This window comes from Erpetoichthys calabaricus, chromosome 7, assembly GCF_900747795.2.
Source record: "Erpetoichthys calabaricus chromosome 7, fErpCal1.3, whole genome shotgun sequence".
Classification (NCBI taxonomy): Eukaryota; Metazoa; Chordata; class Cladistia; order Polypteriformes; family Polypteridae; genus Erpetoichthys; species Erpetoichthys calabaricus.
The window spans coordinates 24,502,297-24,517,590 of record NC_041400.2 but is presented as its reverse complement, the minus strand read 5'-3'; the positions used below and the strand labels follow the sequence as shown (position 1 = coordinate 24,517,590).

General features: G+C 35.3%; 1 protein-coding gene across 2 annotated transcripts in view; it reads right to left on the bottom strand.

Annotated features, from left to right (window-relative positions):
• Positions 1–15,294, bottom strand: part of ca9 (carbonic anhydrase IX) — a 60,859-nt gene that overhangs the window by 28,799 nt on the left and 16,766 nt on the right. For both annotated transcript variants that reach the window (XM_028804975.2, XM_051930212.1), the window contains exons 3-5: positions 8,495–8,665; positions 4,912–5,054; positions 3,992–4,084 (exon numbers count right to left, since the gene is read on the bottom strand). In XM_028804975.2, coding sequence (XP_028660808.1) covers positions 3,992–4,084; positions 4,912–5,054; positions 8,495–8,665 — 407 coding nt within the window. The remainder of the gene's footprint in view (positions 1–3,991; positions 4,085–4,911; positions 5,055–8,494; positions 8,666–15,294) is intronic.

Here is a 15,294-nt window from a genome sequence, read left to right as displayed (position 1 = left end):
TCTGACTGATTTTTTTTACCCACTTAAGTTCCCTCATTGGGTCCATATTTTCACTCTTACATGTAAACTGAGGAATGAATACCTGTCCTTACTGGACTATTTTGACTTGTTCATTTTCCTTTCCATTCTGTGGTAATATATAGGACCTGATCTTCACATCTGGCTTATCTGTCACCAACACTTTATACCAGTGATTTGGGACTCTCTGCTCATAAAGTGGAACTTTTCACTGTCTCATTACCACCCCCTTCTCTTACATGTAAATGTCAAATTTCTTTCAGAAACTTTAAAAATATCTGTCACTCTATCCTTGCTGGATCCATTTCATCTGTCTTCCCCTATTCCACCAACACTAGAAAGTCCATGTTGATGTGTTGATCACTATAACCCAGCACTTAATTCAGTACTAGATAAAACAACTCAGTTAGAACATAAGGAAGTTTCCTGTGTTCAGCTCCATGGTATAATTCAGAATTATGGTCTATAAAAGCAGCTGGCTGACGCTTTGAGAGAATGTCACACAAAACTGGCCTCACTGTGCATATCCAGGCTTTCTGTGACCATCAAAAGGCTTACAGGGATGCACCAACCACAGCCAGGATCATGCATTATTGCAGAATATTAGAAAGTGGCCATGATAACCCAAGGGTTTTGTTCTCTGTAGTTATTTAGCTACTTCAACCTGCATCTAGTCCAAATACCTCCTCTCTACTGAAGTCTGTGAAAGATTCCTCCACTTTTTCCATAATAAAATTAAAGTTCTAAATAATTCAACTAACATAAATCCATCATCCATTTATATTTTCCCTGTCTTCCCACTTCATCCAGCTCCTTTTCTAAATTTTAACCATTCAATCTGCATTTCTTAATGACCTGCTTTGTAAGATGAGGTCAACTACTTGTGTACTGGACCTCATTCCCAACACACTTCTTAAATCCTGCCTTCATGCCATCATCCCGACAGTTACATGCCATCATCCCTACAGTTACAACAATAATAAATGCATCCCTTGACAATGGCTTTGTGCCAGCCACTTTTAAAATTGCTTCTGTATTGTTAAAAAAGTCTGGTCTTGATGCTGGCAATCAATAATCTTCGGCCTCTTGTTCACTAGCCTTTTCTGCAAAGTTCTTGAACATGTTGTGGCCTACCAGCTCACCAATAATTTAATTTGATGGAACCCTTACAGTCTGGTTACAGAGCTGTGAAACTGCCCTGCTCGGGTAACTAATGATTTGCTTATAGCAGCAGACTCTGAACAAACCATCATATTCATTTTTTTAGACCTCAGTGAGGCTTTGAACACTGTTGAACATGACATTTCACTGTCCAGAATGGAGAGCATTCTGGGTATCTCCGGCCCTGCCCTCTAGTACTTTAAGTCTTATCTGACTGATAGGCAAGAGTTTGTTAGTCTTGGCAACAACAGGTCTAGCTCAGTGCCAGTCACACAAGGAATTCCTCAGGGCTCTGTCCTCGGCCCTCTGCTCTTCTATATGCTTACCCTTGGCCGTTTTATTTGTAGCTTTGGACTGGGTTATCATTTTTATGCAGTTGATACTCAACTCTATTTCAATGTTAAAATCAAAACTTCATCAGAGCTTTCATCAGCTCACAACTTGAAATTAAAACCTGAATGGAGCCGAATGGAGTAATTTCTTTAAAATAAAATCACAATAAAACTGAACTCCTGTAAATTGGCACTAAAGCACAACAAAAAATGAGCTCCTTCTCAGTCACTGTTAACAGTGATCTCATTAGACCTTCTTCTAATACAAGGAATCTTGGTGTGATTTTTGATTCCTCCCTTTCTTACTTCTCCCACATAAACCACATTAAGAAACATTCTTACTTCCAACTCCATAACATATCACATGTTCGCTCATTCCTCTTGTTTTCGAATGCTAAGAAACTTGTCCATGCTTTTATCACATTCCGTATCAATTATTGCAACTCCCTACTGGCAGGCGCCCCTTCAAATCTTACATCACATCTCCAGTTAACTCAAAACTCTGCTGCAAGAGTCCTTACATGAACCAGCAACAGCGAGCACATCATAGATATCCTGCTTCACCTCCACTGGCTCCCTGTATCTTACAGGATCGAGTATAAAATTCTATTAATAACCTATCAAGCTTAAAATGGTGGTGCACTGGACTACATCAGTGACCTTTCTCCATCACTATGCTCCTGTTTGCTTGCTAAAGTCCTCTAATTCTGGCAATCTTGTTGTGTCCCACGCCAACCTGCATTCTGTGGATGACAGGGCTTTCAGCTCTATAGCGCCCAGACTTTGGAATGTCCTCCCTAAATTAATTAGATCAGCCGACTGCATTCATTCTTTTAAAAAAACAACTTAAAACTCATCTGTTCGGGTAGGCTTTTAACTTAACCTAACATTCTGCTCCTCCTTTCGGTTTACCTCTCTGTTCAGATTCTCAGGATTATTTGTGTGTGTGGGTTGTATCACAAATTATGTGATTTGTTCAGGCATTTTTTTGGTATTGAATTTAGCATTATACTCTGGTTTATTCTCTTTTTTATTCTACTTGATGCTTTGTATATCTTGTATTTTTGATTGTTCTGTGCAGAAAATATTTGTATTTTAAGCGCCTTGAGCATGGGAAAGGCACTACAGAAAGAAAATGTACGGTATTATTATTATTATTATTATTATTATTACTACACATGTCTTTGGGATGTTGGGCAAATCCCTAACTCTCTGGAGAAAAACTCATGCAGGCACACTTCATACAGACAGTTACCAGGGTGGAATTTGGACCTAAGAGTCTGGAGCTGTGAGGTAGCAGTACTTACAACTGTGTCACCTACTAGAAGACTATAGCTATAAAATTATTCACAAAAAACACAGTTTAGAAAAAAAAAATAAAATAAAATGGGGCATAATTAAAGCTAAAGGAAATGCCTTCCACTGATATTATCATTTTTTTATTTCTATGGGTCAAAATGTATTTTAGGACAAAGTAATACTCATCCCCCCATTCTCCCACTTAGAATGTTCTGTACTTTGACCCACTGACAAAGAAAAATACCCAGAAACAGTGTAATGTGCTATAACAACTGATGAAAGATTAATTTACTTATTTGAAATGAAATAAAGATAATAGTCATGGTTTAGCCATGCGTGGGAGAAAGCACACTGGAGAATTCAAAATAAAAATCCTTCCTAGTAATTAAAAGCCACAATATATTGTGAATCTAAGATACAGAAATCACAGCAGGTCTGCACTTGTAATTGGCAAGAGGAGATTCATACACTCCGTGCTCAGTGAAGAAAGTTAATAAGGATGTGTGCCATCTGCTTCTGGGTACTTTGTCCTGATGTCTGTTGGTCTGTCTGTGAGCTGGATAGAGTTTGGAACATTTAGGGATGCCAGCTTATAAAGCCACAACCCACTCTATATTGCATGATTGGTGTAAGACTTAAATGCGGCTTGTCTGGATGAGCCACAGAACACCCTTCAGTGCTAGTGTAACTCCAGAATATTATGTATAATTGCTTACATTACCAACTATGGAAATTTTGCCTGGCAATAATGAACCCAATGTAACCTCCTTCTGGACCAACCCATTTTTTTTTTTTGCTCTAGTTTTGGAATAATTTTTTTCAGCATTTGCAACCAATTCCATGTGCCAGATTTCTTATAAATTGAGTCACTGCTTCTGATCGCAATGTTTTTGTTTCTTTTCTTACAGCACATATTAGTCCAACTCAATACATTCTACTCTCTCTTACCCAATCCACCAAACAAATGTTTCATTAAATCATCTTCCATTTCCTAACTAACTTTAGGCCACATCCCATGCACAATTCTAGAGACTGATACCATTGGAAAATAGTGTGATATTTTCATTCTTGCTCCTGTCACACAGATAAATTGAGAGCAAAACCAAAAAAGACAGCAGCCCAGCAATAAGACAGTCTGGTAGAGATGACAACAAATTTGTGTGTAATATCACACATCTTACCTCTAAAAAGGCTCCCAGAACTGCTAGACCATCGGGCTGGCTTGCTGCCTCACCTAGATTCTCATATTTAGAATTGTAATGAACAACATGGATCTGTAATGAGAAAAGGTTAAATTAAGAACATGAGGAGGCATCCATGAGGTTTTTTTTCTGAATCCAAAATAATGAAGGCTATAGATAGACCACTGCCCAGAATTACTATAGTAGTACACAATGGTTAAACATATGAGAAGCAGATACACTTTATTTTGTATCCTGTGCATATTACACAAAAACAATAGCCATTATGTAAGTTTTGAAATACTAGCACTACACTTGTAATTTCTTGAGTTTTCAGTTACTGTAAGCAGATTAAACAAGGTCCTGGAAATAAAATCAGCTTTATCCTGCACTCAAGGTAGTATCTGCCTTTTTAAAAATGGGCAAAGCCATCTATTATATGAATGCAGTTTTCCCAGTACAGGGTCACAAAAAGGTGGAAACATCTTATTCCAAGATAAACATTATTTCTTTCAAATGTGAGTCTATCACACTGGAGAATGCATGGCTAAACCTTCAAACAAACCAACAGCATGTCTTTGGTTTGTGTCTGTAAACCAGAGTCCCCAAGACTCTGCTCAATCACATACTAGTGCTTGTTACATGTATAGTAACTTGATTAAACGTAATGAGAGAAATTATTGTCTTTGCAGTTTCAAATGCAGTGGGGTATTATGCCAAGTGTTTATATTTATAAAACTGCAACTGTGCTTTTTTTAATTGTAATTCTTATATAGAATAGTTATTCCTAGATAAATGCTAAGGTAGTGAATTTTGTTTTCATTTTAGAACTTGTATCAAATCAAACGACATCAAATGAATCCTGCTTAGAACTTTAAATTTATGGAGGACATTCAGAAAAAAAAACATCTACATTTTACCTCTGCAGGAAAGCGGAGTCCATCAACGGTGTGCTCTGACCCTGGCACTTCTTTTGTTCCCCAGTGAAAGTGGAGCTGAGCAGCAACAAATTCATTGTCAAAGCCTCTGATGATGCGCATAGTGTTTGGTAAATTCAACAGCACTGAAAACAAAGCAAAAGAATGGGCTGTAACCATATGAACTGAATCTGAATAGTACAAGCAGTTAGGCCCTTCAAAAGCACTGCATCTTTTCTCATTTCAACTTTAAGTAAATCATACAAATCACACTTTAGTTTACAAACACAGCACTATACACTATTGTAAATATAACTGACCTGCTTCTTAAAATCAAAGAATATTAAAAGCTATAAGCATTTATAAAGGCATAGAACTGTGAAAACCATTGTTGTGATCTTATGACACTGCTACATACATTTTTATATTGTTCTGTTTTAGTCATGAGGCTTTTTAAAATATATAGCTGTGGCAATAGGGACGGTATAGTGGAGATTAAGCATTCTCCCTCTAAGAGGTTCAGACATTTTCATACTGCCTGTGGGTCTTTAATTTCTCTGTTGTACTAGCAGTAATTGTGAAGAAGAGGTTGGGATTTCAGCATTAATCTTCTTCTGCATGTAAGATACAAGTATCTATGATTGGTAGAAGACTGGTGCTGGAACTGGAAGGTCTACATACCTCATAACGGTAAACTATATGAACAATTGACCAGTAACATCTTTTTTGTTTATATTTAGTTTTGGTGGTGAATGTTTCTTACACATAACTCATTTTTAATACAATTGCTTCTTGGTACTAGATTTTTTGCACTACTTATTAAGTTAATTAAATAACTCTTTCAAACATTTTTTCCTTTTGTTTGTGTTTATTTATATACAGTATTTGTTGTAAATGCTGTTGGGGTTGTTGTGGGTGAAGTGGCCATTTTCTTATTACTTCTTTATAGTGCTTTAAAATTAATTTTGAATTAGAATAAGAGACAAAAAACCACAAGAAAAACACAAAATATATAAAATACCACAAGAAAACCCTGAACAAATGACATAATTTGCACTATAAGTCAAAATCATTCAGAGTACCTGGACAGGGAGGGTTAACTGAAAGACAGAATGTCAGGGTAACTTAAATGCCTTCCTGAACAAATGAGTTTCAAGTTGTTTTTAAAAGAATGAATTGAGTCCACTGACCTAAATAATTTAGGGAGGTTGTTCCAAAGTCTGGTTGCAATGCAGCTGAAGGCTGTGTCATTCATGATCACAGGTTAGCCTACGGCACAATGAGATTGCCAGAACTGGTGGACATTAGTGGGTGAACAGGAACATACTACTGATGTAGTCTGGTGAAATAAATCACCAATAGAAATCTTGAGCAGTGACAGCATTAAACATCAGAACTGTGATTATAAATAAAAAAAAATCTGAAGTGTCAGATCTTTAATGAGTGTGTGTCATTTGGAATATGAGCACATTTTTACAAAGTAGGAAGTGAACTGTAATGTGAAGGTCATTTTACCATCTCAGTTGAATGTGAAATGACATTCCTTAGTATCTTAAAAGTAAGCATTGTTAATCATTAAGATTTCATGAATAATAAAAGCAAGTCATTGTTCTGAGGAGTACACAAAGCAAAAATGGTTTTGGAGGATTAGACAGAGAGTGTTGAAAATAAAAAGAACCATATGCAAACATACTACGAAGGCATTTAATAATGATGACATTCATTAGTACTAACCATTCGTAATTCCCTCAAACTCATTTCTCACATATCTGTAGTTTTATAATAATTGGTATTTTTACAAGCTATACTGTGTAATGACTGGAGCACTGTCTAGTTTCTCAGTGTTCAGCACATGGATTACCATCTTATAATAAACCAAAACAGAATAAATATGAGGGATGTTAAAAAGTTTCCACACTTTTTTTAACTCTATTTATTAAGAAATTCAAAAACAAATTACATCACTTTTCTACATAGTCACCTTTGGTTGTGATGCAATTTTCCCAGCATCATACCAGCTTTTTAATGCCCAATTATTATTACTCCCTCCTTCACCATTTCCAACAAAAATATAAAAGTGCGAAAGTTTTTGAACGTCCCTCGTACCTTACTAAAATGAATGCTCACATTCTGATTCACTTACTTTTATAGCAAAGAGTGCTTTATGAAAAGTTAGAAAGCAGGAAATAAAAATGCAGTAATGCGGCCCTAAATTCTTCACTTTTTTCCTTAAATAAGGTATTCAAGATATTTTATGATGATGCTAAACTCAAATCCAAGAGTGGTTTATGAAATGTTAAAGGTCCAGAGCCATGGATTATAAAAATACTTTCTTTTTGGAGATTCAGTCATTTGAAAGTGCAATTAACTATGCTAGAATCCAACAATGTCAACATTTTTCTTGAAGAGATATTTATATTTTTCTGGTGTGAATGAATTACAATAAAAATATTAAGATAAATCAAGACAGATTTGAAATCTGCAATACCTGAAATTGTCAAATATCAGTTTGTATTGAGATCAGATATTAAACATGACAAGTTAAAGAATTTATTCAGCTCTAAATAGTTGCTCATTTTCAACTATTACAAAGGTGTAGAACTATACTGAAATTGCACATAGAAGAAAGAGCAAAGGTTATAAAGGACTCATTTCAATCACTCAAAGAAACTGTGCATGTTCATTGTATAATTATCCACACTTAAAAAATAACCAATTATTATAAATCAATTTTTAAAAAAACAGTTAATTCATGCACCAAACAGGAGAAAAAAGTTCTTTACTAAAGAGTGCAACGTGGGATACTTTATTTTTTAAAGGACATAGAGGCTGACAAGGTAGATAAAAACATACTGTAAGTTAAAATTATAGGTGCAAGGTTCAGCAATGATGTGTTATAAAAGAGACTTACACATGTTCATGGAGGCTGTAAAGTTTAGGAGATTTTAGATCAAAGGTAAAAACCCTAAAAGAAACTATAGTATATCACAATTTATTTCTAGTGAATGATCTTTATTTTACTATTTTGTTCTTTTTTTTAACTATCCATTTAATTTTTCTCCAAAGCACGGTATATTACCTCTTTGGTATTGTGGTTTTAGACCAAATTGCATGCTATTTCTCACATTTTTCTTATATGGAGACTGACTGTGATAAAAATGGTGAACAGCAACCATCCTTCCATCTTTCTACCTATTACATTACTTGATCCACTTCACTGAATTGGAAGTTATAGATAACCAGGCCTGTCATGTTGGTATTAATTGGAACCTAGCAATTATTGGAATGTAATCAGATACGAGATTGGACTGCTGAAACAAGAAGTCAATGTGGTATCTCAAATGCAGTTGAGAAATGGGATCTCAGAAATATTCAGTGTTCATTCTGGAATGAACACCCTGTATTCTGAAAGGCTCTGTTTTATGATATATTGAGACAGACAGGAAGTCATTGTGTAGGAATAAACCAGAGCAATCTGATATTAAAATTTAACTGTACTCTAGATTACCAAGTGACACAAATTTAAAAACATTGCAGTCACAAGCCTTGAAGGCTGATACACCAGGTATGATCATCATTTACTTACGTGTGTGGCCGTTGTTTTTCAAAGACAGCTTGTCTTCTGCTGACAGCTCATAGCCTTGGAGTTCAATTGCAGGCAACCTGGTATCGTACTTGGCTGTTGTTGTGTCAATGTTGATGGGAGACTGAGATTTTCCATTGCAATGCTCAAAGTCAGATGACCAGGTGTTTTGGTCTGTAAATCAAAGTACATTGGGACAGAGCATATGTATTATGCTAGTGTGATGATACATTTAAAAACGTCAAAAACTGGTCAAGAGTGAGGAGGCAGGGAGTGTTTTATTGAACATAATACTTTCTTTTAAAAAACTATTCCAAAGGTTTGTAAATTTGTGCTCATATCTGGGTTGAGTTTCTGCCTTGCGCCTATGAAAAACACATGTAAATGGCATAGGAAACAACTGACTGAAAATTCTACAATTAGTTCAATGCAAATGGTGGTAACAGGAGGACACCGTTAAACCCATAGCTTGGGGTGTTAAGTCAAGAGCCTGAGCCACTGCAAGGTGTTTCCACTATTGTGCCCCTGCTTTTACATAAGTTAACCCATCTTTGTCAGCTGATAAAAATTATTGTTGTCTTAAGCCATTAAATATGTCCTAGCTTCTAAGGTGATGGATTACAAAGCACAAAAATACCAGTTCACTGCTCACTCCTGGATTACTGTTCCATTTATTCCTTTTCTTTATTTGTTTTTATTTCAGAATCATAAGGGGCTGTAGCCAAATTGCTGCAGCATTTGCAGTGCATATACACATGCTCCCTAAACTATTTGCCATCATTCAAACTGCGCCAATTTACAGCCATCAACAAAATGATCACATATTTCTGTGGGATATGGTGTGAAATCTGGAGAACTAGGGAAACACCATCATTACTGTAGAAAGCAAGCTGGCATATTACTGATACAAATTTCTGGGACTGTAAGGCAGATGTATTAACAATAACACCACTGTGCTGTACTCCTACAGACTCTTGCAAGGTTAATGAATGCATTAAAAAATAGATTCTGACCTGTGTGTGGTGGGACTTGAAACTGCTTGCATCAGTATATTCATTTGTTCAGTTTGGTTAATAATGCACTAACTGACTTTGGCAACAACCTTTGAATTCCCTTAGTATGGTGAGTTGAGACTTTGACTTATTGCCATATCTGAAATGTTATATCATTCGTTCTTGCAAAATGGGCCCCTTCCGTAGCTGCCAATCAGACATTGTGGCCTTGTGCTTAAACATGCCAAAGGGAAAACCAGAATATTGTAGTTTCTGAGTTGAAACAAATGAACTGAATGAATATTCTTTAGGTAAAATTGTCTTTTACATCAAAATCTGAAAATCACAGCAACAATAAGAATATACTCAATATTATAACACTTTATACATGTCAAATACTTGTTACTGTAAGATGCATCTAAGATCTAATCTGAAACGTAATTAAAATAGAATTAATAAGCCTTGCTGGACAGAATGGCCTGTTCTCATCAGAATTTTTTCTAACGTTTTAGAAATGTATGCCTTTACAAACTCCATGATCACCACTCAAAGTTGCTTGGAACTTTCTAGTTGAGTGCATTAAAACTGGTGACAGATTTTTAAAGTATTGATGTAGATGGAGGAACTGATTAGGGTTTATGTAAATCACGAAATATTTCTATAAAGTGAGAGCACTCACCTTTCATATTTAGTGAAACACACTTTATTATTGTATTTTTCATGCTATAAAAAAAACTTTAAAGCTTGATCGGGTGGTGGAAGCCTTCCCTAATAATGCTGGGTTCTGCATCCTTACATATCCCACATTGGTTTAACCTGGTTTAGTAAATGAATTAATGATTCTGAAGATATTTGGAAAGTAGTTCTACAGTGTGAAAGATTGCAAGTTTACTTTATCTAAGAATATGCCTGGTGATGGTCTGGCATCCTGTCCTGAGAAAATAAGTAAATGCAGTGAGAAGTTCTATAAAGTAAGTAAAGCTAAACAGACAGGGCAACAATGTTACACAAGAGGCAAAACATTAATAAAATTGCAAAATGAGGATGGAGTGAGAAACAAAAAAAAAAAAACCGACAAACCAGGAAATGAAGCATGAAAATGAAAAATGGAGCATCTGACCGTTTTATGTTATATGGGTTTGCAGCGATTTCATCTCCTATCAGTCACGGGCATCTATCATGCACTCCCTTACCTTTTTGTTTGTTTAACCACAAGTTACCTCTGTTTCTTATTGTAACTGCAGATCGTTATCAAGGCCCGTGTGCACTGATGCTTAAGAAGTTGACAGTGGATGGGAGAAGTGAAAGAAGGAATCCATCAAATGAGAATGAAAGACGTGTAATGTTTATTTTCAATTTAGGGAGAAAAGGATGGACAGAGACAGAAAAAAAACAAAACATCAGCAATAAATTAATCTTATCTGGCAAGTGAAAAAAAGAAAGAAAAAAACAAATAAAATTTCAGGCAAAGTTGGTTTCTTTCACGTGAACTCATGAATATTTAAACAGAAAAATTCTGATATATTCCTTGTTCAATTATCAGATCTTTCATTACAAAGAATATATCCATTAGTAGACAATCATATTGTAGAGGACTTGAAATTCAATCATGGCTTTATGTGATAGATAAGGCATTGGGGCCATGGTAATCCACACCCACTGTCTTATCAAACTGCTTCTGGACATTCTTAATGGTTTTAATTTCTGCCTGAAGAGGACAAAAGGAAACAGGAGACAAGGCAGAAGAAACGCCTTACTGCAACAGATCTGTGCTGACAGACAATTCAATGCATGCATTTTAGAGAGAAGCACAGAACGTGCATCTGGAATTGATTTTTCACAGATTCAGGCCCTTATATCTAATCCCTTAAGGCTGTTTGGAGTGAACCTACAGCTGTACCTGTGTAAAGCAAGAAAAACTGCTCCTCCAATTCCAGAGAGTCTGAGTCTAGCTTGTCTAATAAACAATGAAAAGCTTCATAAAAGCAGTTGGGTGAAATGTGAAGCTACATTGTAATACCCATATGATATTATTCTTTGTGAATGTGCTTTCTCCATTAAAGAAGCCGTTGTAAAAATGATTGATTCTAAAGCCAAGTACCTGTAGCCTACTAATTTTTCAAATCAGCTTTTCCTATTATGTATTGTGAGGAACAGTAGATAACCTGAGATACTATTACATAATAGTGCACAACCATACCTAGTCATTCAGTTACACCAGGGCAATTTGGTATCATTTAATACATTCTGTGATCAAGAAAGGCTTTTCTTGAGCTATAACTGGAGCCATAATAAACGTCAATGAAGTTACAAAAAAGGGGTGAGTTTATCATAAATGAAGTATGCAATGAAGGAAACAAACATAACAAGTGATAAAAGTACAGAGTAAACTGAAAGCAATAAACACGATACCCTTCTGGGACTTCCTAAATAGTTCTGTTTTCCTGTATGTTCAGTTTACATGGGGTATTTAGTCCACTTTCAACCTACTTACTGAAACAAACAATCTCTTTATTTCTTCTCACATACCTCTTTTCACAAAGCTACAGCCTTACTTCTACCCACCAGTCAGGCTCTTGCCTTGTCTTACTTTTTCATTCTAAGCTCAGTGGAAATCTGGTCAGAAGGAGCTTTTAAGCTCCAGCCAGGGACTTCTTATTGGATCAGTACTACCTTCTCAAACCCTTGGAGCCATTCCCTAGAACTCATCCTACTGGCACAAGGTGTAGCTGCAATGATGAGCCTCTCCTCACATTTTAAGTGCCTGGCAACCCTCAGGTAACCTGTCCCATTAGGACCAATACATCTTCCAAAGAACCTCATTGCTATGAGCAAAGTCCTAATAAACCACACAGTATCCCACATTGTCCTTTACTTTCTGAGAATTGTTTATCATCCCAGCATCTTATTGGCACAGTGCTGTGGATCATTTTGACCAAAGTTTGTTTGTACCTTAGTGTCAGGTCCTCAAAAGTTTTTAACACTTTTTGTAGTACCTCCTTAAGTCTGTAGTCCTGGTTCTGATTACATTCTATAGCTATTAAATGGACCGTTTAAGTGGCATATACAGTAATAAAGTCAGTAGAGGAGACTGAACCAGAAACCTTGTTGCTTGCAGTCTGATGTCTTAGCCGCTTGTCCACACCGCTAGTGTTATGTGGAACAAATCTTAAAGGAGATGCTGCCTTTGTTTTATGAATAAATATGAAATCCTGCAATTTTAGGTTGAAAATTTAGTTCTGAGATATACCTATCCCTTACTCTCTCATCCACATTATTTACATTATATATATTTTATCAAGTACTTCCAGCATCAAATATTATGCAGTCTATAAAGGAAAATGTCAGAGCCATGCCAAGCATGTAATCAAGAAATCAATCCTATCATTCCTCTAGCCTAAAAACCAAAAACAAAAAAATCATACTCAGAATTTTGTAGCAATAAATCTTTATCGGGAAATCCAAAAATCACACACAGCAAAGTTGGTACTTTATATTCACAATCTAGGATAACCAGGAAGTACATGACATCATTGGAGATGTAATAATGATATCATGCATCATACACTTTTTGAAATCCCTGGACAGAAACAACATAGTAATCATAAACAAAACTTCCACAAAACAATGTCACTAATAGGAAACAATAATGGCATCACAGGAACATGTGAATTAAATATAAGAAAAAAAAACCTTACGATAAATCTGAAGCATTAGATTTGGCTTTTCCAGTGCTTAAAAAAAACCAAATAGAAATAAGCCATAAAGGATTAAAAAAAAAAAAAAAAAAAACTCTGACATAAAGATAAAAATACACATGATTATAACATACTAGTCATTTAGCCCGTTACAATAATGGGCACTAGAACAGTAGTGCATAAACATTAGTAGGAACAATCTATATTAAATGGCAAGGGACTTTGACCTCATTCTTTTTGTTGGTCGTATTTTTCTTTCTTTCAGCCTTTCTTTTGTTGATGTTTACTTGCTGAGCTGACTGTTCTTCGTGGGCTGCCGCTGTGTATTGTGTGTCTTAAATTTTCTGTGACAGTAATACTGTCTTGTATGTCTGCTGGCTTGTACATCCGTAATATACCTTTAATTTTCTCTGGCGGTAATACAGGCGTGCGCGTCGGTAATATGCCTTTAATCTCCTCTGACAGTAATACTGGCTTGTATGTGGCTGTAATATGAGTCACTGTATTGTGTACCTTTAATTTCCTCTCGCAGTAATACCGGTTTGTATTTCCGTAAAACGCCTGTAACTTTCTCTGACAGTAATATCGCGCATCGCACCATGCCCCGCGCATGCGCACTTCACCAGAAGACACACACACGAACCCCTGGACGCGCACAGGGATTTTATTAAAGAGGATTATATACATTATATTATATTACATGCACTTTATATATTAGATTACTATATTATATACACATTATGGAAGAAACTAGGGCCACCTGAGAAAACAGCAATGGGGAACAAGTTGCACTCAAGCTTATAGCTATAGTTCAAAGCACAAAATTCCACTGGTAGATAAGTAAAATAAACTTAAGAACTTGTTATTTATGCTAGTAAATCATTAAAGGAAAAACTGATTATTTTATAAATAAAATAGCCTTCTCAGATCCACTTAATTCAAAACATTATTTGTTGATAAATATAGCTGCTTTACAAATAGTTTAGAAAAACCCTAACTAAAAAAAAACCCTACCCAAAAATGTGTTTAGCTGAAAAATACATAGTAATCAGTTTTAGGTTTTTAAAATAAAAGGTAATAATAGTCTCATTTGCTGTCCTCCTGGAAAAACCATTATAAAAGTATTTTAGAAATAAAATTTAAACCACATAAATTTATGTATTAATTTTTACTGTGTTTTCTTACAATGATTAATACAGTGCTATCTTCAATCTTACTACTTTGTATTTTGTTTTTGATATCATCATTGACAATCTGGGCCCCACTACAAATTTAAAATTCACTCATCTTTTTTAGAAAATATTTAGACCATCTAAGTACATTTATGCTTTACTAGGTCTTAATGCATAGTTTTCAAATCTGCAGGTGAACACAATATAGCAAAGAAAATTTATAAAAGCTAGACCTGGTGAAGAAAATCATATTATTATACATATTCTCTACTTCCCTTTTTCGTTTGCAAGTTGAATCATTCACATAGCTTCTACATCTTTCAACAAACCTGGATATGTTTAAACATAATATATATATACTATGCACAGTCATCTGTTTTTTACTGTATATTTATCCATCAGTCCAGTCAGACGCCCATAATGAGTAGGACATCCTACTTCAAAAAGCACATAGAAATAGAGCAAAATTAACAGTATAATTTATAGTGAACACCTAGGCTGGCAAACTGGTAAGTCTAGCAAGTGTGCCACTGTGGTCTCCTACGTTACAATATTTTATTGTGCATTCTGTTTATACTATAGATATTAAAAGAGAGAATGGGCGACAAAGAAAGACTGTGGATGGTTTAATCCTGTCTTATAAATCTAATCCAGACTCAGACACATCAGTGTCTAAGGTAACTAAAAGCCTAAAAGCATTTACCAGATGTAATATGGAATGTAATAACACAAAAAACATTTCTGCAAACAATAGTCTGCTTTCAAATTTGCCAGTTTTTGTACACTTTCACTTTTCAATTACACTAATAATTTTTTTATATATTCTCTGTTTTTGCACATTCACTGTTCTCTTAATAGTGGAGAGATGACAGCTATTTTCTTCAGTCTCAAAACTCCATGAAAATTGACTATATATATTTATATATTGCCACACACATGTG